At 36.6% G+C, this 27027-nt stretch overlaps 1 protein-coding gene across 2 annotated transcripts in view; it reads right to left on the bottom strand.

Annotated features, from left to right (window-relative positions):
• Nucleotides 1–22043: 22043 nt before the first annotated feature.
• Nucleotides 22044–27027, bottom strand: part of Mbnl3 (muscleblind like splicing regulator 3) — a 60234-nt gene continuing 55250 nt past the window's right edge. For both annotated transcript variants that reach the window (XM_077793773.1, XM_026415166.2), the window contains exons 6-8: nucleotides 25804–25839; nucleotides 23203–23297; nucleotides 22044–22100 (exon numbers count right to left, since the gene is read on the bottom strand). In XM_077793773.1, the coding sequence (XP_077649899.1) occupies nucleotides 22044–22100; nucleotides 23203–23297; nucleotides 25804–25839 (188 nt within the window). The remainder of the gene's footprint in view (nucleotides 22101–23202; nucleotides 23298–25803; nucleotides 25840–27027) is intronic.

Below are 27027 nucleotides of genomic sequence, written 5' to 3'. Positions count from 1 at the left end.
GCTCCAGTATGGTGCAGTATAGATTTAGAACTTTAATCTTCTGTGTCCAAAGATTCTGAGCCACTATCATTGGTTTCCTTATCTGATGTACCATCCTCAGAAGCACTCATATGAGATGTTTCCCATGTGTCCTGCAGTGCTCTAAACAATCCACACATGGCAGCTTTGGGAAATATTCTGATAATATGTGTGTACCGAGAATTCTAGGCTTTTGATCACAGTGTGGGGGAAATCAAGTGTGCATCCATATGTTACTGATGAATAAATACATTGCTGCTCTATTTACCTTTTAATTTGGGGTGATGAACAGAATTATGCTGTGTGATGATTATATGAAAGGCTATAAGCCAGTTTTTGGATGAGAAAAACCAAGTGTGATGATTATGTGGTGGTGAAGATTATGGGATGAACTATACTATAGTAAGCGATAGACCAATGATTGCTGTGTGTTTTCTTTGTAGGAGTTTTCTGAATAGAGTTTTAAATTGCAGATATCTGGGCAGGGGTTGTAGCTCAATGGTAGAGCGCTTGCCTAACAAGCATGAGGTACTAGGTTCAATCCTCAGCACCACATAAAAAACAAGTACATAAAAAATAAAAGTTAAATTCTTAAAAAATAGTAAATAGCCGATATCTTATCTCAACCATATTTTATAGTGATCATGTGAGGAGAAGATCAGTTGTGTTTTTATTGGTAGGAGATGAGACCTGATTTTATGGAGAGGGTTGTGTAAAATCTAGAGATGCTAACTTCAAAGTAAAGGTTATAAGTGCAGGGCATAGTGGCACAGGCCTGTAATCCCAGCAGCTCAGGAGGCTGAGGCAGGAGGATCACAAGTTCAAAGCTAGCCTCAGCAATTTAGTGAGGTCCTAAGCAACTCAGCCAGACCCTGTCTCTAAATAAAACATAAAAAGGGCTCAGGAAGTGGCTCAGTGCCTAAGCCCCCTGGGTTCAATCCTCCATTTAAAAAAAAAAAAAAGTAAAGGCTATAAGAGATGAGACTTTTGCTTGTGTTGCCTTTTTCACTAAAAGGCAAATAGATGTGTATAAATATTGGCTGCCCAAAGTGGCAAACTGTAGCAGACACTGGGGATTGGCCCCCTGTGACCCCATATAACTCTACTAGCTCATTGGTTGGAGTTTCTGGGAAAGTTTTTTAAATGAATATATTCAGTTGACAGATCCTTGAATCTTTTTGTTGCTTCATTCTTCTTTCTTTCCAGATTATGCTCAAAATGCCTGGAGGAACAGAAGTCATCTCAGGGCCATAAGTTGTAGGACAAAAGTCTGCATGTTAACAACAGCAGTTTTAGGTACCTGTAGAAACATGTCAGCTTCTTAGAGCTTATGGAGATCTCTTATGGCCTTCACTAGTAGCTTGCAAAAAAAAAAAAAAAAAAAAAAAAGAAAAGAAAAAGAGGAAAATGGCTGAATTAGATATATCTAAAAGCGAGGGGAAAGAAATAGTTTTGCTAAGTGTTTTTTTATGCCTGCCATTAGCAATACAAAATGAATGAGACTCATACTGTGAATCTTGAAGGAATACAAAGCCTAAATTATGTGCTCCAATATAAACGTAGCATTTAAAATATTAAGAGGAAGGAAACTTGACTGAACCTAGGAACAGAGCCTGTGAAAAGCTTAAACTCGTAGACATCCCCCAAACATCTACTTACACCAAAGTAGGGCCAATACCTCAGATCATTAGGGTCTTCTCATTCTAAAGTAATCTAATGACTTCAGTGAAAAAAAAAAAAAGCTAAGAAAGAGTCATGTAAATGAGGGACTAGGGGGCTTGGGAAAATTTCTATGTCTTGTTGACTGTGAGGTGAAGATGAAGATCATGAGGACATGAATTGACTGCCTTTCTTCCTTTGACTAGCAACCAATGAAATGGAATATAAATCAAATTTACTGTGGTATTTCTAGTGGCTTACCCCCATATTTATTTCCCATTCTTTAGTAACAAATACACAATTCATATCTGGACATATTGTCTTTTGGTATAAAAAACTGTATGTCAGGTTCCCAAACTCCCTTACTGATAGGCATGGCTGTGCTTTTAAGTTCTGGTCCAAAAAAAAAAAGTTCTGGTTAATGGGACATAAGCAATTGTATTTTGTGAACTTCTGTGAAGTTCCTTAGGAGGCAGGAGACGTGCCCTTCTTCACCTTTCCCCATTCCATTGCCTGGAATGTGGATGTGATAGCAGGAGTTTTATCAGCCATCTTAGGCCAAAAGAATGAGGGCCATACCCTAAGGATGTGGGATCAGAGAGCAAGAAGGAAGTTGTGTACTTCATACTAGCTATAGATTATCTATTTACATGTTTCTTTTGTAAAAGAAAGAAACTTGCAGTCTTGAGTAAGCCACTATTATCTTTGGTTTTTATCTTATAGAGAATTAAAATTAACAGTAAGCAATGTACCTGCTAGATTGTTAAAGCCTGGCCCAAACACACATACACATGTGTCTGTGCACACACATAGATGCATGTGATCTTTCAACCCCTAGAGCAGTCCCCAATCCACACATACAGGAAATGGGTGGATGAGATGGTAAAGTTCCCAGATGGCTAAAATTTTGCAAATCCTCTTTTAGGGCTATCCAAGTAGGAAAATAACCAAGGGACATGCTCTTAGAGAGCAGAATACAGGATGTCCAGCAAAGCTGAACAAAAACTCTATTGCTACGTCATAGAGTTCTTGCTATAAACATGTATAAAGTTGACATGATATTCATTAGTCATCTTAGTATATTGTTTCCATCTCTTCTATTTCCAAATGGGAGGTTTAATTTACTCCATCCTGTATTCCCTCAAATATTGGACATTGGACTTTGGATGTTTTGGACAGAGTCAAATACATCATTTACCCATAGTTGTGAGGTGATGGGAAACTACATCAAGTCTGGATGAATTTGCTCCTAAAAGTTCCAACTTATAAAGTTGTGGTGTCTGAATTTGGATTGTCTCTCTATATATAGGGCACAAGTACATTTTTTATCTGCATTTGATACAGTTGTATTATATTAGTTGAAAGCCTTAAATATATCGGGGAGGCTATCAAGTAATAGAATGTTCTGTTCACATGGCGTTCATGTAGTTCATATGGTGCTCAACATATATTTCCAATTGTTCTGGGGAGAGCGCTGTGGTTTTCCTTTGAGTAGCTCTGGCACACTCCCTCTCTTTCCTTTTCCCTCTCCATCCACAGGTCAGAGTGGGCATGTCCCAATCCTTGATTCAAAGAGTAAGCACATAAACTTGAACCTGGCTGATGAATGTTCCATTCCCTAGCTTTGAGAATGGGCATATGACCCAAGCTAGTATAAGCATGAGGCCAAACTTGGCCAATGAATTAGCCTTAGGAATTAAACTGTAGCTATTAGGAATAATGAACTCTCTTCTTCTAGATTGTTTAGGTGGTTAGATGAAGGATAGTCCTTTCTAGGCAATAGATGTTAAAACTGAGAACATGAGAGAGGCAGATTCTTAGCCTCACAGTTTGAACACCAGCACACAGCTGTGCCTGAAGCTAAACCACCTATAGATCTTGCAGCTCTTTGACCTAATATATGTCCTCTTTACTAATCCAGCTTTATTTTGAATTCTGTCACTTATAACCAGAAGAAGCTGGACAAAGAGACACCCATAATCTTATAAAGTCCCATCTCTCCCCCTCCATGTAGCTCACACTAAGAATCATTATTGATACTCATATATATATATATATTTTTCTCACTACTATAGGGACTTTCCCCTCCCATATCATAAGAGAAGCCAAAAATTTATTTTCCCTTGTCTGAGTCTCCTTTTGAACCAGGCATGAAAAGCTAACTACTACTAACCACTGTGATCAAAATATTTGACAAAAACACTTCTCGAGGAGGAAAAGTTTATTTGGTGCTCACGGTTTTGGAGGTCCCAGTCCATAGATGGCTGAGTCTGTTGCTCTGGGCCAAAATGTCATGATGAAAGGGTGTGGAGGAAGAAAGCAGTTCAGGGTGTCGCAATCCTGGAGCAGAGAGCTTGACTCACCAGGGACAAATTATAACCCCAAAGGCATGTCCTCAGTGACCCACCTCCTCCAGCCACACACTAGCTGCCTTCAGTTACCACCCAGTTAATCCCTAGCATGGATTAGGTTAAAATTCTCACAATCCAATAATTTTACCTCTGAACTGTCTTGTATTGTCTCACACATGAACTTTTGGGGGAAACCACATATCTAAACCATAACAAGAGGGGAAAGAAGTGATGGCTTGGAGAGGGGAAAGACAGAAAAGGCAAAATAGGAAAACTTCCTGAGGAGAAATAATAAGAACACAATGAGGAAACTTTTGCTATCACATTGGGCATTATGTGCTTGGTCAGTGCTCTGGGGAATATGGCAGAACTTCCTGAAGAAATGGGTGGGTAGTACAATGAGGAAGGCTGATTCCTAGGAATTATGTCTCTCAGTGTTGAAAGTGGGATTCTTGTGTCTAAGCTTAGCATAGAAGTCATAGAGTCATCTGCATTCATTTTTTTTTTAACTTGTGGAAAAGTATACATGACACGTTAAGTATTTTTAAGTGTACAGTTCAGTGGTGTTAAGTGGCACATTTCACAGCCCAATCACTACCATCCATCTCTAGAACTCTTCTCATCTTGCAAGACTGAAACTCTGTACCCATTAAGCAATTCCTCATTTTCCTTCTTTCAGTTCCCAGCAACCACCATTTTACTGTCTGCATGAATTTCATGATTCTAGGTATCTCATATATGTGAAACCATTTAATATTTGTGCTTCTGTGATTGGCTTATTTTACTTAATGTCCTCAAGTTTTATACATGTTGAAAGTGGCAGGGTTTCTTTCTTTGAAATGGGTAAACAATATTCTAATATCTATGCCATTTGTATGTATTCCTTTGTATGATACACAGTTTGTCCATTCACTCATCAAAGGACATGTGGGTTGATTCCACATTTTAACTATTGTGAATAATGTTGCTATGAATGTAGATGTACAGGTATTTGTTTGAGACACCACTTTCAATTTTTTTGAGCACATATCCAGGAGCAGAATTGTTGATTCATATTTTTCTTTAGTTGTAGTTGGACAAAACATCTTTATTTATTTTTATGTGGTGCTGAGGATCAAACCCAGTGCCTCATGCGTACTAAGTGGGCACTCTACCACTGAACTACAGCCCCAGCCCTGATTCATATGTTAATTCTTTAATTTTTTAACTTTTAATTTTTTGCAATACTAGGGATTAAACCTAAGGCCTTGCTCTTGCTAGGCAAGTGCTCTATCACTGACCTACAGTCCTAGCCCCAGCCCCCATTTTTTTTTTTTTTTTTAGCTTTTTGAGGCAGGATCTTGCTAAATTGCCCAGGCTGGCTTTGAACTTCCTTCCTCAGCCTCTCAAACAGCTGGGATTATAGCTATGCACTTCCATGCCTTCCCTGCTTAACCACCAAAGTGTTTTACATAATGTCTGTACCATTTTAATTTTTACCAGCAAAGTATAAGAGTTCTGATTTTAAATTCACTCTTTCTTTTAAAAAAATCCACACTTTTATTTTCCTTTTTTCCCATCATAGCTGTCTTAGTGGATGTGAAGTGATATTCTCATTATGTTTTTGATTTGCATTTCCCAAATGGCTAATGATGCTGAATGGCTTTTCATGTGCTTATTACCCACTTGGATATTTTCTTTGGACAAATACTCTTTAACTCTTTTGCCCATCCTCCAGTTGGGTTTTGTTGTTCTTGTTGAGTCATATGATCCTACTCTTTAATTATTATGCTAAGTACTGAAAATATAGTGATGGATAAGATATAGACCCTGTCCTCAAGAAACTCACAGTACATGGGAGAACAAAAGAAGAATTTCTGGTACCAGAAATTGAACCCAAGGGCCCTCAACCACTGAGCTACCTCCCTAGCCCTTTTTATTTTTTATTTTAGAGACAGGGTCTCACTAAGTTGCTTAAGGCCATGCTAAGTTACTAAGGCTGGCTTTGAACTTGTGATCCTTTGCCTCAGCCTCCCTCTAGGATCACAGGTGTGTGATGTCATGCCCAACTCACAAAAATAATTTAACACAGTGTGGTTATATAATGACAATTATATGCTCAAGTTCTCATAAGGGTTTCAAAGAGAGGTGCACTATTGGAGGTGAGGCGCACATGTGGAAGTCTTCCTGGGGGATATGTTACTGAAACAGTCTCAAAGTATGTGAGCCAGGCAAAAGGGTAGGAAAATGGGCATTCCAGAAAGAAAGAAAATGTAAGCATGAAACAAGATGGCAGGTACTAGAAACTACATTTTCCTATCATTGAAGTGAGTCCAAGATAGACAATGGCAAGAGATGAAGCTGGAGAAACAGACAGCAACTAGATCATTCCAAATGTTATAGGCAACTATAGGGTGTGTTTAGGATTTATCCTGAGAGCTATGGGGCATCACTGAAATGCCATAAGCAGTGGAGTTACATGGCCAGTCTTATTTTAGATCTGAGCTTCCCCGTCCTTTTCCACATCACATTATAATATACATAACATGATAATTTTTGCATGTCACTCTGAGGGAGGTAGATTTGCAGCTTCCTGCTACTAGACATGCTAGGCTGTATAAGTCCAACGTAGCTGATTTAAGAAGCAAAGATTGGATGGGCTGGGATTATGGCTTAGACATAGAGTGCTCGCCTAGCATGCTTGAGGCACTGGGTTTGATCCTCAGCATCACATAAAAATATTGTGTCCATCTATAACTAAAAATATTTTTAAAAAGCAAAGATTGGAAAGTTGTTTTTTTTTTTAAGCTGGAACATTCTGATAGTCATGTGAAGAATACATTGGAGGCAAATAGCACTGGCAGGGTGTCAGGTTAAACTAATTAGGCATTGTAGTGCTTGGGCAATTTGGTGAGACCCCATCTCAAAACTAAAACACATAAAGAATTCTGTGTGTGGCTCAGTGGTAGAGCACTTGTCCAGCATGTGCAAGGCCCTGAGTTCAATCCCCATTACTGGAAAAAAAAAGAGAGAGAAGAGAATTCTCTCCACTCCCACCCCATTTCTTTCACTATTTGCTTCTCAGACCTTTTCACAGACATATGTCTTCACAATGGCTAAATAAACAAGGCTTGCTCCCAGTCTTTCAACTCCTGAGAAACATCTTTTTGATGTGCAAACATCAAGAGTAGACAGTAAGAGTCTTACTTCTGTATAGGAGGAGTGGGAACTTGCTGCAATCTGCAAAACTACTTCCTGTCATAAAGATATGAGAAATTTATTTATTTTTTCTTCTGATAAAGTAAACATAGGTGACCTCCTAAGTTATCATGATGAAGTTAGGACAGAAGTTTGAGTGACAAAAGGTTCTCTCAAGTTCTGTTACTTGAGGAATAGTTATTGCTTATCTTGAGAATGTGCATGTAACGGGTTGTATCTGCTTGGCTGCATAAGGGGGTGACATTCCTTTATGTTTTCACAATCTCTTAGTGATACCAGTGGGTGTCCAATAGGGGTTCAGGTTCTTGGCGTACCTAACAAAGGGCTGAGCAAGGCTCACAGAAGCAACAAGCGGAGTGTAGATTTATTCAAAGTGAAAGTACAATTCTAAAGGAGAGTAGAGCAGGCAGAGTTTGAGAGTGGCCCATGGCCCTGATACCTGGGCGACTCTTGCCTACCTGTGGACCGAGTGGAGATTATGTCCCATTTTTTCCTATTGATTATTTTATTTTTGCCTAATTAGAACACAGAACTTGTGGTGGGAGTTGCTATGGTGATAAGCCCTCCAAGGCAGAAGTTGCCATGGTAATGGGATTTATTGTAAACAGGACTATAATGACTCAGTTTTGTATTCTGGTCAGCATTTTTCTTGTACCCTGCCTCCACCATCTTAATGTCCGTAACTTCGACCTCATTAGAAGTTGCCTGTGATGTGTATCACATTCCAGCTTAATGCTTATTCACTAATAAGTGCATTTTTTTCCCTTTACAACCTTTGTGGAGAGAATTTTTGAGTTGGGAGATCTCTTGTTAAATTATATTTCACTCAAAGTGATTTCATCTGTCTGCAGTGTACACTGATGAAGTTTCTCCTTGATCAAACTTTACTCAGGCTCTTCTGAATGGTCTTCCCAACTAGGCCTTGACATTTGCACTTCCATGTCTCTGTTTTTGCATGACTCAGTTTTAGCAAGAATCCTGCTAATTTGTTTACCCACAATCCCCCTCTCCCATATCTGATCCAATTCTTCATCTTCCCTCTCCCCTCAAGGTGATGTCTGATCATCCTGGCCTGTCTTCAGCAAAAAACCCTGTTTGTTAGGACAGTTTAGCCAGAATGCCCCCTCACCCCTAATGTTTCCTTTTAGTCATTTTCACTCCACTGACCCCCCATCCTGCTCCTGAACTATAACTTTCAACTTTTCCTGGTTGTATTTAGCATTTAGTCCATTTCAATACTGAGGTCTCCTTTCCCCTTTTGCAATAGTCCTGGAAAAAAAAAACACCCTGTTTTTACTGCTTCTTCTACTGTACGGCTCCAGTTTTCTTTGACAATAAGTTACAGAAAACAGGGAAAAGATGAAACCGTAGGACAAGTCTAAGGCCAGAGCATAAAAGAGCACTGTGCTAAAGTATAGACTTTACTCAATAGGCATGGAGGAGCTATGGAAGACTTTTAGTTAGGAAATTAAAATAAATAGTTTTTGACCTTAGAAAAATCACTCTGGCAATAATGTTAGAGGTGGGTTGGAGGGGAGAAGGGAAGAAGGGTGAAGTAGCACAGCACTGAATGCAGACACACTAATTTAAAAATACTATTTAAGGTTTTTTAAAAAGTCTATTATTACTTAATAAGTTATTCCTGTATCCATGAATTTGTATGTGTGATACTGGAGATTGAACCCAGGGTCCTGAACATGTGCTCTAAGTGCTCTACCACTGAGCTATATCCCCAGCCTTCAAAAAGTTATTTCTGGACTAACTTTTCTGCTAGCTATCCTAACAATATCTGGTGTTTGTTTGTTTGTTTGTTTATTTATTTATCTGAAGCACAAGGAAAACATTTCTCCAAGATCCAGAGAGAAGAAGAAAACAATAGTGAATGTGGCGGGGGCTCACCATATTCCTTGGCCATTTTTCCTGAGTGCTTTTAGTGTCCTTTTGGCCCAATGACTCTAGAGATCCCATGTCTCTTTAAGTTCTAGAATATTTCTGGTGGTGTACAACAGGAGAAAAGACTTGTTTATCACAAGTGTCTCTTGCATTTGTTGGTGGTTCTGCTTATGGTAAATATTTACTTGATATTAATCAGTGAAGTCTTGAACAACAGTCATGAAAGTAGGGTGTATTTGTTAGGACAAGAACTCATTTATTGACAGCTAGAATCCCAAATTATGACTACTTATTTCCTGGACTCATATGGGTTCAGGTTTTCCTAATATAACCTCCCATAAATAAAAAAATTTAACTTGGGACTCTGTTAATAGAAATTAAAAAGGACTAAGACACTTTGAATGAACTAAACACACACATTTATTAAAGAGTTAACAAAGGCACATCAATAACCACTTACAATGTATTTATATATAATTAACACAAGTAGGATTCTCTGTTACATGCCAATTTTTTCAACAAATAATTGTTCAATTCTTCAGGTCATGAAAGATAAAGGCAAAGTCTCAGTCCCAATCTTAATCTTCCCCATCCTCTTCTTGAGAACTACACTGATCCCTGAGGGGCAGATCATCATCATCTGTAGCCATATTATATCTCTAGAAAAGCATCCTAATTGCAGACACTCCTCAGATTCCTTTAAGTCCAGTTTTCAATGAACAGGCTCTCTGCTTTAGCAGATGCTGTCTCTGCTATTCATCCACTGTTACTCCATGATATTTCACCTCTGTCTCTCTCTGCATTTGCACACAGACAGTGCACTGTATCACTTACAGGGAGACATCTCCATCTCTCTCATCAGGAAAACCTGTCATTTTGTATGTGTCTGCTGTACTTTGTACTGGAAACTCTGTCTGCCTCTGCACTGTGCTGTTCCCATGCACAACACAAAAGTGCTAGAATTTTTTTTTTTTTTTTGGTACCAGGGATTGAACTCAGGGGCACTACCACTGAATCACATACCCAGCCCTTTTTAATATTTTGTTTAGAGACAGGGTCTCACTGAGTTGCTTAGGGGATTTCTATTGCCCTAAGGCTGGCTTTGAACTTGTGATCCTCCTGCCTCAGCCTCCAGAGTTGCTGGGATTACAGATGTGCACCACCTCTCCCACTATAGAATTTCCTTCTTATATTGACTTCTGTATCCACTTCAGAATTCTGTACTTTTGCTTTGGGCATGTCTCTACAGATGAGAATTAGACTTTCTGTACTTCTTACAAACCTTATCCTATGTCCTAGTAGCTGCCCCTTCTATCTAAAGTACTTTGTTTGCAGCGGTTTGCTTTTGTTCCCCAGATATCCACTGCCCTCCTAAGGAAGAAGTATAAGTTACTAAAAGGAAAATCTGTGAGGGCTCAGTTAAATGGGGATTTCTAGTACAGGAAAGAGCCAAGTTAAAAAACATCAGAGTATGTGTGTTCACCTGTTAACACACATGCCTACATATTAACATGTATAGGCATTAGATCACTCCAGAAACAAAATCATGTATTAGGCCTGTCTCTATGTCATGCTCTGTACAGATGCTGATCATGTGCATACATTCTACCTGTGGAACTTTGAGATGTTCACAGTCTAGTCAATATTTTGGGTTCATTATTATATCAGAACTTTCCTGATAATTAAGATATTACAAGGGTCTTCACTTTTTGGCCTTTCTGAAGTGGTAAATGACTGCTCTATTGATCAATAGGAATTTGATGCTGCTCCTAAATTCTGAGATTCAAAGCCTAGAGGTTTGCTTCAGTAAAACATCTCATTTATCCATGCATGTGGACATCTGATATTCAATACTGTACCACTGGAGAGTCTTGCCTTTTAAAATACAAACACTCCCAGGAGGGGCAGCACATGAAGCACTGCCATTCCATTACACAAGAGTAATATTTTTTTCCTTAGATCTCAGCTATGAGCTGCTTTCCATAGCCTGAGATGCCCAACAGGAAAGTTCTGAAGGGAAAAATTCCAGATCTACTAAGAAGGCAGGCCTGAGAAGTTGCTACCACAGGGCTTTTAGAGAGCTAGAGACCACCATCAGGAATGAGGAAGGGAGGGCCTTTGAAGGGTGTTGTGAAAGAACAATGAAAAATACCCAAGACAAACTTGGTTTACTTCTGGTTTTATCTGTGGGTCAACTTTCCCCTAACCAATAGAAACTCAGTTCCCATTTTGACAATGGTTGGGAATGCCTGCCCTGAATTCATACCCATCTAGCAGCTTCAAAGAGAAAGACATAAACTGAATTCTGAGGAGGCCAAAGACCTCTTGTAGATGTCTGTATACTGAACTGGTTTTAGTGCTGGGATTATCAGACTAACAGAAACACATGTGACACACCAAACGAGGACTTAAAGTTGGCTTATCAAGAAAGGCCAAAGTGGAACCATATTAGAAATAGTAAAGTAGGGAACAAAGAGCAAGAGGGATCTATATGGTACAGCTGATGCTGGATAAGGACAGAGCCTCCTCTCTGGCCATTGTCGCTGTAATAGATGGGTCAATAATACTTTATCACAACCTCTGATCCAAACTCCCTTGACTTCAATTTTCTACTAGCCAGACTCCAGGAGAGGGTTCAATGCAGAGGAGTTCCTGATTAGTGTTTTTTGAAGCATTTAGAAATTGAACAGACTAAAGTATTATCAAGTTACATTTGTTTTGTTAAAGAATAAAAATGGTTATCTTTCTGTGCCATTTATTGGAGATAACCAATTTTAGGTGACAGAAAACCCCTTAATGGAACAATTCATGCATCTCATTGTCATGAAACCATTGATGCCCATCTTGAGAAGGATGAAGTGAACAACATTGGTTTCATATGTTACACAGAAGATGCAGAATGGAAATGAATAACTGGCACATACAAACTTCTAATAATGTATCTTAAAACATTCCTCAGGATTTCTGAGGCACAATGGAAACCAGTGAGCATGATCTCAAAATTCTTACTTTTCTTTTATTAAAATATATGTTTTTCTTGTGTTAATAATTTCATTTTTATAGGAATCATAATCTAACACAATGGCTGTATTATCTACATAATTCAAAATACTGGTAGGTATTTGGAAATAAATTTACTATATGTATGAAATATAATGTTAAGCCAAATCACAAATTTAAATTTTATATTAGAATTACTAAATATTGGGATTGATATATTAGAACATGAATAGCTTTGAAGTGAACTCAATGTGTGAATATGGATTCATAAAAACAGACATAACCAAAGAATTTACATACTTTATTAAAAGAACAAAAAATGACATAAAAGTAGCATACTAAAATGAGTTGCATAATGTATACTTCTAAACACAAACAAGCACTACAGCACTATAACTTGCAAAAAAAAAAAGTCAAAGCATCTGCCGTTGAGGGAATGAGCTATTGCATTTTAGAGACAAAACATCATGGGAATGGTTTTTATTAATAAAATATTCTGATCATTATTAGAAACTATAATTGTTGCACAGGGTTAATAGTTTTCTTAATATAGGTATTTTCAAGTTACCATTTTTCTGCTCCCAATACATGTTTCCATTGTCTATATTCCAGAGAGTTTTATAAATGCATAAAATCAGCCTTTTAAAAAAGAGTATATTTAGGATCTTTTTTTTTTTTAAAATCTAATTTACAGCTGGGCATGGTGGCACACACCCATAGTCCCATCTACTCAAGAGGCCAAGATGGGAGGATTTCTTGAACCCAGGAATCTGAGGTCAACCTGGGGCAATGTAGCCAGACTCTATCTCAAAAATAAAAAACAAAAAAATCCTTAATTTTAAATGAATGTAATTGGGAGCATGGAAACAAATTATTCACTTTCTAGAAACTAAAGTTGCAATGATAACAATAAAAGGAAATTTATTTTGGGAAGGTCATCCTCAGAATCAAATGACAATGATGTTCACATCACTCCCTCAACTGGTAGACACAAAAGACAACAATAAAATAATTTGCTTTCCATTACTAACAAATAGCATCTGTATATAGACTTAAGCTTTGGAATCATGCAGTTCTAAGATAGATAAATCTTCAGGTTATGCGTTTAGGAGAAAAAAAATGCCTACTTAATAGTCAGGTTACTTTTCGGTGTTGTTACAGAGGTATTTTTTTTTAAAGTAACATGATATAGAAGATGACTAGTGAGGAATGTTTACAGTATCTGCAGAGTGGTAACTTATTTCACAGTGATACATTTTTTTTTCCTTTTAGGTAAACCATAATTGAGGATGTGTTCTATATAAAAATAAGTTCTCTCTGGAATAATTGAGCTTTTGAGTATTAATGAGTAATTTCCTTATAGGCATGGACAAGTAAAGGGACTGGATACTGAATTAGTCAAACTGAATCCTAGCTGAGGTTATTTTTGGGTCTCATGCATTTGTTATACTTCGTTTCCTAATTTGTTTTACTTAAAGACAGCCACTGTGTTTAAGCTCCAAAGAATGCAACCCAGATGCTGTCAGCAGGCACACCATGTTGTAAATTTATTGAATATCTTCTGCAATGCTTCTAGGGCCATTCTTGCTATTTTATGGATGATTTTTCCTGACTTAAAATCTCAGAGTTCAGGCTGGTATGTGGCTCAGTGGTAAGAGCACTTGCCTAACATGCATGAGGCTGTGGATTCTCTCCTCAGCATGGTAATAAAATAAACTAAACCACAAAAAAACTCATCTCTCTCTTGACCTTATGAAAATATATTCTTGTGGCTTATATATTCACAAGGTTATGTCAAAACAAGGACATAGGTTAAATTGGGAAATTATGTTGGTGAATTCTTAACTATAGAATGAATGAATGCTGACATTTTACATCAATGGAAATGGTGGTTAGATTGTCAGGCTGTTAGTTGTATGGTTATATGACTGACTCTTAAGTGCTTATGAAATGAGGAGGTAAAAAGAAAAAAAAAGAGAAATTTCTAACCAGCTGGCCCTGAGCTATTTGACAACTATAAGGCTTGGATTGCTTTCTGACTTTGGCTTATTTTTCTGTCTCTCTGTTTTTTGTTTGTGTGTGTGTATGTGTGTGTGTGTGTGTGTGTGTGTGTGTGTGTGTGTGTGTGTGCTGGGGACTGAACCCAGGGCCTTGTGCATATTAGGCAAGCACTCTACCACTGAGCCACATCCCTAGCTCTATTTTCTATCCTGTGAGAACTAGAAAAATGGGCTGCTATGCTCCAGTTGCAGCTCTCTTAAACCCAGGATGGGCTTCTTGAGAACAAGAGCTACATGTCCCAATTTGTGAAGGACTTAAAAGACCTAGAGTGATCTTTCCCTTAACCTATCTAACCTCAACATTTCCTGTCTCATTTCCTGGGCAGGATAAGAAAGTTCCATGTCTATTTCTAGGTGGTGTGGAGCTAAAACTGGCAGAAATGATCAGATTGAAACATTCTCTTTCAGCTCCTATGTTATGGAAGATTTTGGCTAGTTCTCTCCTTAGTTAAAACAAAATATTGGGAGGCTGAAGTGGCACATCAAAGTACTCTGTAATCTAGTAAAATCAGGTCAGAAAATAGCTTCCATTGAGCAGGTATAATGTAAATAAAGTTATTTCCAAAGTTGTGTCAGAAGCTTGTTTTCCTTTGTTGAAGGGGATGAACTGCCCTATACTGGTCACACTTAACTGGTAAGTAAGCTCTTTTGACTGCCTATTTGTTTGGGGGCCTGAATCTTAAAGGAGGAATAGAGGTCAACAGTAACAATTTGACTATTCCTTGAATACACATTAGTTGGCATACATATTAACTGATGCATATAGCAATAATTTTCTGGGAAAGATGAAATCTGATTTTAACATAATGAGAATAACTATTTTGTAATTTTAAAGTATATTTAACTGCTTGCAATCATTAAAAAAGTAAATTCCTTCTAGAAACCCACTTGGTGTGTGTGTGCATGTGTGTGTGTGTGTGTGTGTGTGTGTGTGTGTGTGTATTTCCAGTGGGGGTTAATTCACAAAGCAAACAATCATTGTTAGTTGTCTTGCTGAAAGAAATACTTCTGCTCTTGTTTAGTGCTGTTAGCTAAAGTTGACCTTTCTCTGTTACCAGCCTTTTCTTATAGTGAGTTGTAGCAAACTAGAAAAGCATCCACAACAGCAAAGCAAAAAATCCTCCTTCTCAAGGCCTTAGAAATAACTCTTTCTTACTAATGTTTCCACTATCATCACAGACTTCTTACGTTAAAAAAAAAAAAAGCTCCAAGGATTGCTTTCATGAACTATGTACATAAGTGCAAAAAAGGTGTGTCTCACACATCCGCACCCTAACTGAGACAATCAGGTAACGGCAGCATATGTCTCTTAAACACTGTCAAGGGGTCATTCCACAGTATCTTTATGTATGGTTTTGCAAATATGAATTGATTTCAAAAAATATTTTAGTCATCCTCTAATCCTCATGTAATTGTATACGTAAAACAGAAATTTTGCAGCTACAGATGTTACATGACTAGGATAATTTTAGTTATAAAAAAAGAGTCAGGTAATATTTTATATATTCAACAATTCTGTTTTGATGTCAAAATACTGAGGAATAACCCAATCCACACAACAAATTCTATAAACTATAAAGCTTGACTCTAAAATCCATGTGTTGTAAACTTTTTGACCAAAAAGTCACACAAGGACACAAATTCAGCTTTCACATGAGACTTAGGGATTTAAAAAAAAATTCAACCATATCTGTTTTCTGAGTTTTGAGCTGTAGCTTTGACATGCTCATACTGTCACAAACCATGTATAGTTTACAAATAAAAATTTCACACACACACACAACGTCTAAAGGTAGCCATGTTGTAGTTTTGTTGCCAACGCAACGACTAAATATAATTAGTTAATAATTATTCTTTTTGTATAAAGGTAAATTTGTTCTTAAACTGTGAACTGTAGAGAGTTGTTATGGACTGTAATCTACATTTGCCATGCTTCAATGTCAGTTTAGAACTTATCCAGATGGAATGAATATATGTAGCAAAAACTTATACTTTCCCTAACTCTCTTTCAAAATTAAATCCATCAGTTACTTAGAGATACAAAAAGTAATAAAATAAGAATCTTAAAAACTAACAATAAAAAAATGAAAGCACGGCACCAATTAGTGATGGTGCTCAGAAACCTATATTTGTAGTTATATATTTACAGACTGATTAGACTAGCAACTACATTTTCTAAAAAAAGTTATATTTTTTAAATGCTACTTATTCTATTGCCTTCAACAGGTACTTGTTAAACTAGGCCACTATGTTACTAAATCTATTAATCAAATTGGGAAATCAAATTTCCCGCCTAAATTTTACTTGTATCTATTTCAATGTATGAGAGATGAAAAGAATTAAGACTCCAGTTTCTAATCATTCTGAGTGCCACAGCCTACTCTACAGACTAAAAGAACTCAGGAAACTTGTGGTTGCACTTTACCTGAGAGCAACCTCATCAACACTCTCCAAAGAGGAGGAAAAAGAACCAAATAACTTTCCAAGTAGCACATGAACCTTCTCACTTATTTCATTAAATGCAATTGTAAATCTGGTTCCTTATTCAGACATCATCATTATGCTCACTGGTCATGGCATTAAAAAGTGATTCAGGCTGTAAAGGCTAATTTCAGTTGGTTCCTGCTGATGGCAGGGAGAAGGTACTGGCATTTTCCCAAGTTGGAGAGCAGGTGAGCTAAGGGCTCCCATTAGTGAACACAGCCAGTGCTGTAGGACAACACTCATGGCAAGATCAAAGTGCTTTAGCATGTTCAGAAATGGATGGAGTTGGGAGAAGATGGCTTTCATGATTAACTACAAAGTAAAGACTAATCTAGAAATGTGAAATGAAATGAAACAGCTGGGAGTGGAATCATGCTCTCATTGCGAAAGTAAATACTGTATTTAAATAGCAATTTTATGAATCCATTATTTTAATTTCATCTTAATCCCTCTTTAAAATATACTTATGCTATGGTCACATAGTGCTTTTGGTAAAAATTGAAACTACTAAAACCCTCTTAAAAGGTATTTTTAGATTACTTTTTCTGTATGGATGACCCATTTCATCCAAGTTTCAGCACTCTTGCATAGTTCTGCAAAAGGCTGAGAAAAATGGACAAAACCCATAATTTTGGATAAATAAAAATAGAGGCCCTTATAAACTACAAAGATTATAAACTGTTAACTAAGAATCACAAGTGATTAGAATTTCATATATACAATTCATTCAGTAAATTTTTGCTTAGAGTCACTGATTTTGTGACTTGTCTTTATAACTTGAAATTTATAGTCTAATGACTTATTGGTCTTGTTTTCTCTTGAAAAAAGATAATCTTAATAAGTCATTGCACAACTAGCTTAAAGAGTACTATCTTAAAATTTCATTTCTCTCAAAACTCTGTTGAATTTGATCAAAACTTTAGGGCTTTGAGTTTTCTTTCTTTAAATTCATTTTCATAACAACTTTAAAAATGCCAACAGTATAGAAAATTGTGGCTCCAAAATACAACTATCATGGATATCCCCCATGAATCTCTTACTACAAATAAGTCATTTTTAATGTCTTCCAGTGCTTAAAGCAATAGGAAAACAGCTGAACTCTAGGTTTGTTGTCTCTGTACATCTTTGCCACAAGTTTAAAAAGTTCATTTTGCACAAAAATTTCATCTCCACTGATCAGCTCAGGTGCTTCCTTCCTGGATTTATGTGATCAGATCTGCCATTCTGGAGAGGCACTGGCACAGATTATACAAAATTCAGTTGCATACAAAAGACATTTCAAAAAGGCATACTCTACTTTCTTTTCTAGCAGTGTTAAGATTTTAGGAAACAAATTAAGTGGTTCAAAGAGTCCACTGGGAAAAGTTAGGACAACTCTAGATCTCTTGCTCCAGGCAACACTGTTAACAGATAACAGTGGCTCAATACAAGCAAGACTGACTAGAAATCACTGTTGACCAGGATTTGGATTGATAGTTAAGATAAACGGGATACAAACTACCTGGGATAATTTTGTTCTTTTGTATTGTGAGCCAAACTGCTTTGCTCAGGCTTTGCCTATGGAGTCTGAAATGTTCTGAAGCAAAATGTGAGGAGAAGGAACAACTGGTAGTTCTGAGTCCCACAGTTGGCTGGGTACCCCTGAGCAAGTTACCTGCTCTGGGTCTTAGTTTGATCAACTGTGAAAAATCTTTGCCAACTCTATTTTTCTACAATTCAAACCTACCAGCTGGCTTTTGATATCCTAAATCAGATTTTTTCTTTGATTGTCATTTTCATGAAGGAGAAAAACAACATATATATTTTATGTTTTTATACTTTCCCATGGGAGAATATATATTTAGTAGAAAATATTAAATCTAATTTGTGTAAAATATCATATGTTTCTACCACTGTATAAGAGTAATGTTAATAACTCAGTAGAGTGGAGGAGGTATGCTATGTATGTACCACAGGAATGGATTAATTTCTATTTTTACTGTGTGCAACTATTTTATAAGTATTAGTAATGAAAATTCAGCTCATCTCTGTGGAATATAGCCTCTCTATATTAATCAAAGTGTGCTAATATCTCTCTATGAACATATAAAAAGGTTAATGAGTCCAAACAATAAAAAAGCTTTATGATGCAAAGGATTCTGATGTTAAAATCTGGCCAGGGAAACACTTGTCACGTGTCATGGGTGCTGGCTCCTTCACTAAAATGTTAAACAGCATTGGAAATTCAGTTAAACTTAAGCTAAAGACAATTGTGGACACCTTTTCAAGTTCTTTTGCATAAACCAAAGAGTAATTTTAAATGTCTCCCTGCCCCCAAACCTACAATTTCTCTGAACCTGTACTCAGGCTCCCTCTGTGATCAATAGAGAAGATTGTCCATTTGGGGAGGAAAGGCCTCATTTGGAACCAATTCTCTTTCACCCTGACTGACTTTTGCTAGATTGCATCTTACTTATTATTCAAAGAGTAGTCTAAAGAGCATGAGCCATTTGCATTTGGAAATGGCACTTGTGTAAAAGGTTACATTGCAATGGTTTTACACACTTTCTGCCAGTATGTAAAAACTATCTCCATGCCCCCATCTTTCTGTTTGATTTATAACCTGCAATTAGCATACCTTTAAGCTCCCAAGTACCAGTTTCTCAGCTGAAGATGACAAATGGCTCAATTTTAGACACTCAACCTAGGAGACAGGATTTCTTGAGATACAAAAAAAATGTAATGGGTACTTTATATCATTTTTAGTATAAATGCTGAGAACTTCATTAAAAGGAAAAATTCTCCATTTTTAGGCCATTTAAAAGGAGTGTATTAGGAGTTCATGTTTGAAGAAGTTCCTTACTTTGGGTGGTAATTATTTCTCTCTCACAAAAAAATCTAGTAAGCTTACTGAATTATGCAGGGTCAGATCTACAGGTACAAATTATATACATGCATGTTTATGACCAGGTTTTGTGCACACTCAAAAGTGAGGCCTTTTACATATCTGCCTCTAGAAACCTACAGAAAGATTCTAAAGAGAGCATATTAACATAATCCTGTCATGTTTTCAAGCACATATACTTCTGTTCCCCACTAGTAACATTTTAATTTTTACCAAACACCACACATATACAGCAAAACACTATAGTATGTAAGACTAAATGCAACCCAAACCAGTACAACACAACGATGGGGAAGATGGTACTGGACATATTTGTTACATTCTAAATCAACCCAATAGACTATCCTGTAAACACAATAGTAAGGTAACACTTCAAAAACAGATAGTTTATCCACCAAGAATGTAGAGTAAGCCAACAGTACAGTGTGGAAATTAATTTAGCATACTGGTTATTGGAAAATCACAAATTTTATGGTCAATATTCTACCTGATAATTCAAACAAGATGGGTAGTAGTTATTAGCTTTCTATATGGGTCTTGTTTTACCATCTTCGCTGATTTTTAATGCTTCATTTTTTATTCAAATTTGTTGGCTGGTACATTCTCTCTGCTTAATATATTGACTGCACCATGCTTATTGTTGTGTTGGTAGAAGAGGACATTTGAGAATACATATAGAAAGGCCATATGGAGGTTCTCATGGAGAGATTCCGGTACTCTGTGACTCTGCTGTTCAGAATTTCGACTGAAATGGGAAAAACAAGAGAATGAGTGAGACATATTGAAGGGTTACTGTACTAGGAGTTAGGATACTAGTTCTTGCTTCAGTTCTGAATTTCAGTTTGTTTATGCATCTGTGAAAATGGGGCTGTTGTGAATGATCAGTAAATAGCGACAGCTATGACAGTCTATGGGAAACTTCCAGTGAGAGTTATTGTGGAGAACTGCCCTCAATTAAAAGAGATACGTTGTTTCAGGCATTATCTATACAATACCAAAACTTTTTGCAGATCATCCACCCATTGGTTGATCTCCTTCAACAGGTACATATTGGAAAAACATGTTCAATACCAAACACTTTGAAATATGCCAATAGTAAGTAAACTTCACTATCAGAGTGTTTTAAAGCCATGCAGAAATAGCCTAAGTTAGGCATATAGTAATGTATAAAACTGTTCTGACCTCTGGAGAAATTTTCAACCCTTCTTACATATCGAATGCCTCTACATTTTCCAAAGGAAACAAGTAAAAAGAATCATTCTTCTTAAGTGTATTTTGTTAGAAAGTTAATTATAATTATGACTTTTGTTTACCTTGACATGCATAGCCATTGAAAAGGGAGCAAGGTGTTGGCAAAAATCTACATTCTCATGTATGGTGCTTTGCCCAAGTTGCCACTATCCCAAAAACATCCCTGAAAACTATTACCATTTATGCTTCCTTCTGTTATCCCATGGATTCAGAAGTGTCTTTTTTAAAAAACAGTCCTTATGATGAAAAGGACTTGTTTATCTGCTGTACATCTGGCAATCAGCTCTGTTCAAAACAGAGTTGGTGGCCTGTGTATCCTCAGCAGCACAGAAGGATTAGCTGGGAACATAACTGCTGCCTCCTTCAAATGACAATGTGGCTGTGAGAACTTCAAATTTTCAATGACTAATGTATGTAATTCAGAGTTGGTACACTTATTTAATAAGTCCCTAGAATTAATATACCTAGCTCTCTTAAGTGGCTTCAAAAGACACAGGTTCAGGTGCATAATTGCTCAAAGTATGTGCTACCATGGGCTCCATACTAGGCAAAGAGGAGATCAAGGGCATAGGGGAAAAATCCAAGAGCAAAAGAATTTTAAAATAACATGATTTCAATGAAAGTAATGATTAAATCACTTGATTATGCTACTCATAACTCGAAACAGCTGGAGCAATTCTGGGTGACTTATGTGGGAAACAACATAAGGCAGCTGACTGTAAATGCACTATTTTCCACAATGTCATCTGAGAAGCATGACACTGTCTTTAAGATAATCATCTCAGTTAAATCCTAACAAATATTACTTTTGGGGGGAGTGCTGGGAATTGAACCCAGGGCTTCACACATTAGGCACACACTCTACCACTGGGCTACATCCCTGGCTCTACTTTTTTACTTCAATAAAAAAATAAAGCTATAAAAATGTTTAGGAATTAGAGTTCAAAAGCAACCTATATCTTTGGCTAACAAATCACACTTCTTTAAAAACAGGCAACCATTGCAGAATTTGTAAGTTGTATTTCCCAGTTATCAGCTGTCATTTCCATATTAAAATTGCATTTTGCTTTCTCATTTCAATTTGGAAAATTTAGAATGTATACATCAAGATCTAAGTCATAAGTGATATTTCAATGAAAATATTTAGCAAAGCTGTAGCAAATACATTGTGTAAATAAAAAGATAAAACCTAAAAATATTATTTATATTAATACTTAAAGAAACTTACTGTTCTACTGGTAACTTCTACATCTGTGAAACAAACATGCTGCTATTCAGTTCATCTATTGATAACTGGGGTATCTACAGTAGTAAAAAAGATTTTAGATTAAAATGATTTCTTGAGAGAATTCTGTTTCTTTTGTTCACTGCTTGGACATGGTAATCAATGATGATAATCAATTTCACAGAAAACCTTAGATATAATTTTTAAACTTTAGACATATTAACTATTTCCACTAATAGCAAAGCACAGATTAGAATGTGGTTTGCTCCATAATTAATTAATGCTCTGTGTGTTTCATGGTGATCATGCTTGTAATTTAAGTAGCAGAGGAATTTTTAGTCTGTGGGCATGGTTAACACTTGGCTATGGCAGAACAGCATTATTCAATAATTATCATATTTTTATTTTTTCATTTTTTAGTTCTTTTTAGCTATAAATGGCAGTAGAGTCAATCTTGACATATTTATACAAACATGGAGTATGTCTTATTTTAATTAGGAGCCCAGTCTTGTGGATGTACATAATATGGAGATTCATTGTGCTGTATTCATACATATGTAACCATCTTAAATTTCAAGACTCCCCAAATACTACTAATTTGCCAGTGACTCTGTCAGAAAAATACCTAAAGAAAATGAAAATCAAAACAACAAAAGCACATCTAATGTTTGTATGAGATGGAATGTCTGATGTAATCATTGGGTAATGATAAGGATAGATCTGTGCCTTGGAAAGAAATGTGATGCCTTGCTTTCTTTCCAATGTATCTGAAAGTAAAAGCAATGATTGTACTAAGTCCAAGTTCAAGCACAATAATAAAAAAAAATGACAGGAAAATCAATTCTCATTTTGACCAATGAGAAAGCATTTATGAAATAGTACAGTATATACATTTCAGGATTGGTATGGTAGCAAAAAATTAGTTATAGAATATCAAGAATGACATCTGTTCACTGATTAAAAATGAATAGAATCCCACCAATCACCCTTGGGATGAATGGCAAAGTATATACAGCATCTTAGAATGTATAGAAAAGTAAAATTTGTAAATGTGACAATTGCTTAAGAAACATGCAAATACATGGACCAGTGTCTCTCACCAATCCAAAAAGCATACACTGTGCCTTCCCAACATATTGTAGTTTTCTAGGTCTGAACAGGTGAAATAAATGGCCAAACCTGATTGCCTGTAGTTGTTGCAGCGTAGGGAACGCTGGTTGCAGGTGTTGTTGAGGCAGACACACCGGTAGGTGTAGCACCGTGCATCATGGGCACTTTCAGTAGGAAACCATGGAAGCGACACACAGGAGGGCGGAGCATTTATGCAATGATGACATTCGATGGAATGGGGTGTGGTAGGTATCACAGCAACAAGCCAAGTGACATCATCATGATGGAAACACCAGGGTGCAACATGCAATCACAGTCAGTGCAAAGCAACACGGCATGGGAGGAGGGAAATTTAAAAAGAGAAAAGGGGAAATCCAATTATAGTTACTATTAAGGAAAAAGGAACCATTCTCAACATTTAGTAAGTTTTTGAGCAGTATTGTATTGTAGTTGACTCAATAGGTCAAATTTTCAAAAAGGGTTATAATGAATGTATATGAAAAAATACCTAATACTACCAGGCTATCTATCTGAAGCTAGTTAAGCAGACGAGTAACTGGTTGCATATTTTAAAGGAGATTAGGGAATTGTGGATTTGTGTTTGAATTCACTGACTTTTATGGACATGAATTACTGCCATTGGATTTGCAAGTGCAAAGGGGCAGTTTTATGTATACTTACCTGATCTGCCTGCAAATAAAAAAATGTAGTTTAATTGGTGGGTATGTAGTAGGGGAGCAGATATCAAGACTTCAGTGGACTATTTGTGCAGATTTTTAGGTACACCTCTGACAAGTTCCTTGGAAACTTTGGCTATTTATCAAACATATACATGGAGTCCTTCATAGTAAATTTTGTCTTCACAACCAGTATTAGTGCTACAATGGCTAGCAACTGTAAAATCAGTATTAGTGCTACAATGGCTAGCAACTGTAAAATCTTTTTCAGGATTTTTTTTTTTTGCCTTCTCTAGTTTTTTTTTTTTCTGAAAGTTTTCTATGTTTTTCTGATTTCCATTTTACTTTGGAAAGTCAAGCAGGAAATTGATGTGTGATTGGCAGGTATACGATAACTTATTGTGTCTATATTAATTGAATTCAGACTTTCTGAAAGCCTACTGAGAAAGTGAATGGCCACATGTAATGTTATAGAAACCAAAAAGTTATCCCAAATGGCTATTAACAGAAACTCCATACTTATCCCTTCCACTCAACTCCAGCTACCTATTACCTACAGTTATCCCTTTATTATCTCACATGCTGATTTGAAAAACAATCTTATTTCCCCTTTGGAAGCACAGCAACTACACAGGAAGCAGCAGCACTAAAGCATGCAATTTGCATTCCTAAGCAGAGCTCTGAAAGTAAAAGGACAGGGAAACATCCCCAAGAAACAGGTCACCAAATGTCAACACAGAGACACATATCTCAAACTTGAAGAAGTCTGTTCTTCTAACTGTATGCATAGAATGTTCCAGTTAGTATCAATGGACATGTTGTTAATTCCTACAGGGCAAGCTAATCCCTCAATAACAGAGGCCTCACTCCTGTTGTCAGGGGTCAGAACTTACTATGTAGTGAGTGCTGTTTCTATGCGGCCATCATCTTGACCTTTTTATTTTATCTGCATAAGCCTGTTAGTGCCTTTGGAGACTGTAACTACTCTACTCCACTAATGGGATGAATGTCAAGTTGTTGCAAACTCTCAAAAAGGATGGGAGGAATTGGGTTCATATGAGATTGTGGGTTTGTAAAGGGTGGGACTTTCCTCCCTGCATTGAAAAAAGCTATTTTCTCCTGATCTGTTCCTGCTTCCTATGAGGAGTTTAGGACCTGTAAACTCCCCAGTTGTTTTCTCATTCTTTTCAGTATTTGTGATGGGTAAAATGGCTTGGAGATGGCTAGCAGGTTGTGTTGGTGGCTAGTGGCTAACTAAAGGATCTGTACGTAACTGATTGCTAAAAATGTCATAACTGCCAAAGAGTCATTTTTAAAATGATTCTGCTGTGTCTAGTTTCTGTGCAGATAGCACTTCATCCTAGAACACTACAGATTTCAGCACAGAACACTGAAGAATGTTTTGCTTAGGTCATTCTTTCTTAACATCAGAGTACTGAATGGCTTAGGTCATCTGGATAAACTTTTAGGGGAGGAACTGTTTCATTGTACTTTAAACATTTGAAATATTTTACACTTTCAAAATTATATATATATATATATATATATATATATATATATATATATATATTTGCCCAATTTCTCTCTCTCTCTCTCTCTCTCTCTCATAGTGCTGGGGATTGAACACTGGGCCTTCTGAATGTGAGGCAAGCACTCTACCCACTGAGCTATATCCCCAGCCCCCCCCTCTTTTTTTAAGTGTACCATTCTACTATATTTAAATTGCCCAGTTTCTCTAGGAAAAGAAACATGTCAGTTGTTATTATTTGGGGGATGGAAATAGAAAAATGGCAGGGTCAGTATTTGGCCACAGTGGCAACTACCTAGGACTTGACAAAATAGGATTATTTTAGTTCCACAAAGCACCATAGTAAATGTTAAATACTCAGAAAATGACCAATCATATCATTCTGTCACTCATCTCTTTCATAATCACAGTAGAATAACATATTTTTAGATTAGAAAAAGTTGAGAATTTTTGTACAAAACCTACCAAAACTTGAAGCGGGTGCCATGCACAGTATTGGCCCTGTACACCATGCAGAAAAGCGTGGAAAGTAAAGAAAAGAGAGATTTCATTATTAAGGCTTTACAGATGGAAATGAATTTTTAACTAGAAAGATACTTTATTTGAAATATCAATTAATCAGCACATGCAAATCCAGTAATCCTTCATGCTTATAATTACAGATTAGCATTAAGATGACAAACCCAGTTAATCAAAGTAATTCTTGAATTCTTAGGTTAAAAAATGAACTTTAATTTTTCTGTAAAGAAATTATCTCTTTTAAATTATATATTTATTCTGGGCAAATATGTAATAAGTAATTTTTATCATAAAAATTTCATTTGTTACACATAGTCTTTTCAAAACATGCTTTGGTATCTGTATCTGGTGCCTATTTTCCTATTTAGAGCATTAAACTATTAACACTGCCTCCTCCATCTCATTGAAATTGAGGACTTCATTATGAACATATGACAAGATTATTTCCCTCAAGAAAGGAACCTCAGCCAGAGAGTTTTTTCATTTTGCTATTGATTAAAGGAAAGGGAAATTTTCTCACATTTTTTGCATGTAAATCTAGATTTTATACTGGCCAAAACTGGCAAAAAAAAAAAAGAAGTCTAACTTCTAAACAAAGCAACAGATTAAGGAAATGTAAAAGGAAATGTAGAGTGAACAATGTATATTTTTCCACATTCAACCACCTTGGCTAATACTCCTGAACTATGCAACTCATTCTAAAATACAAATGGAAGCAGCCAAACTGGAGAGATCTAATGGGTAGGAAATGACTAAAAATCTTTTATTGGGGGATACTAGGGGTTAAAAACAGAGGCACTTGACCATTGAGCTATATCCCCAGCCCCTTTTTAATATTTTATTTAGAGATAGGGTCTTACTGAATTGCTTAGGGCCTCACCAAGTTGTTGAGGCTGGCTTTGAACTCGTGATCCTCCTGCCTAAACCTCCCAAACCATTGGGACTACAGGCATGTACTACCATGCCTAGCAAATGACTAAAAATCTTGAAGGGAAAAACCACCAGAAATAAAGTTACCTCAACCCACAATGGTTCTCTTTTTTACTTTGTGGACATTGCATATTTTTTCTTAGGTTTTGGGGAAAAGTCTAAAACCATTAGATATCAGTAGTTACTTTTTATAAAGTGATGTAAAAATATACTAAAGAATTCAATTTTTCCTCCTCAGAA

This window comes from Urocitellus parryii, chromosome X, assembly GCF_045843805.1.
Source record: "Urocitellus parryii isolate mUroPar1 chromosome X, mUroPar1.hap1, whole genome shotgun sequence".
Lineage (NCBI taxonomy): Eukaryota > Metazoa > Chordata > Mammalia > Rodentia > Sciuridae > Urocitellus > Urocitellus parryii.
The sequence above is the reverse complement of the archived record's forward strand: the minus strand, read 5'-3'. Positions and strand labels throughout refer to the sequence as shown.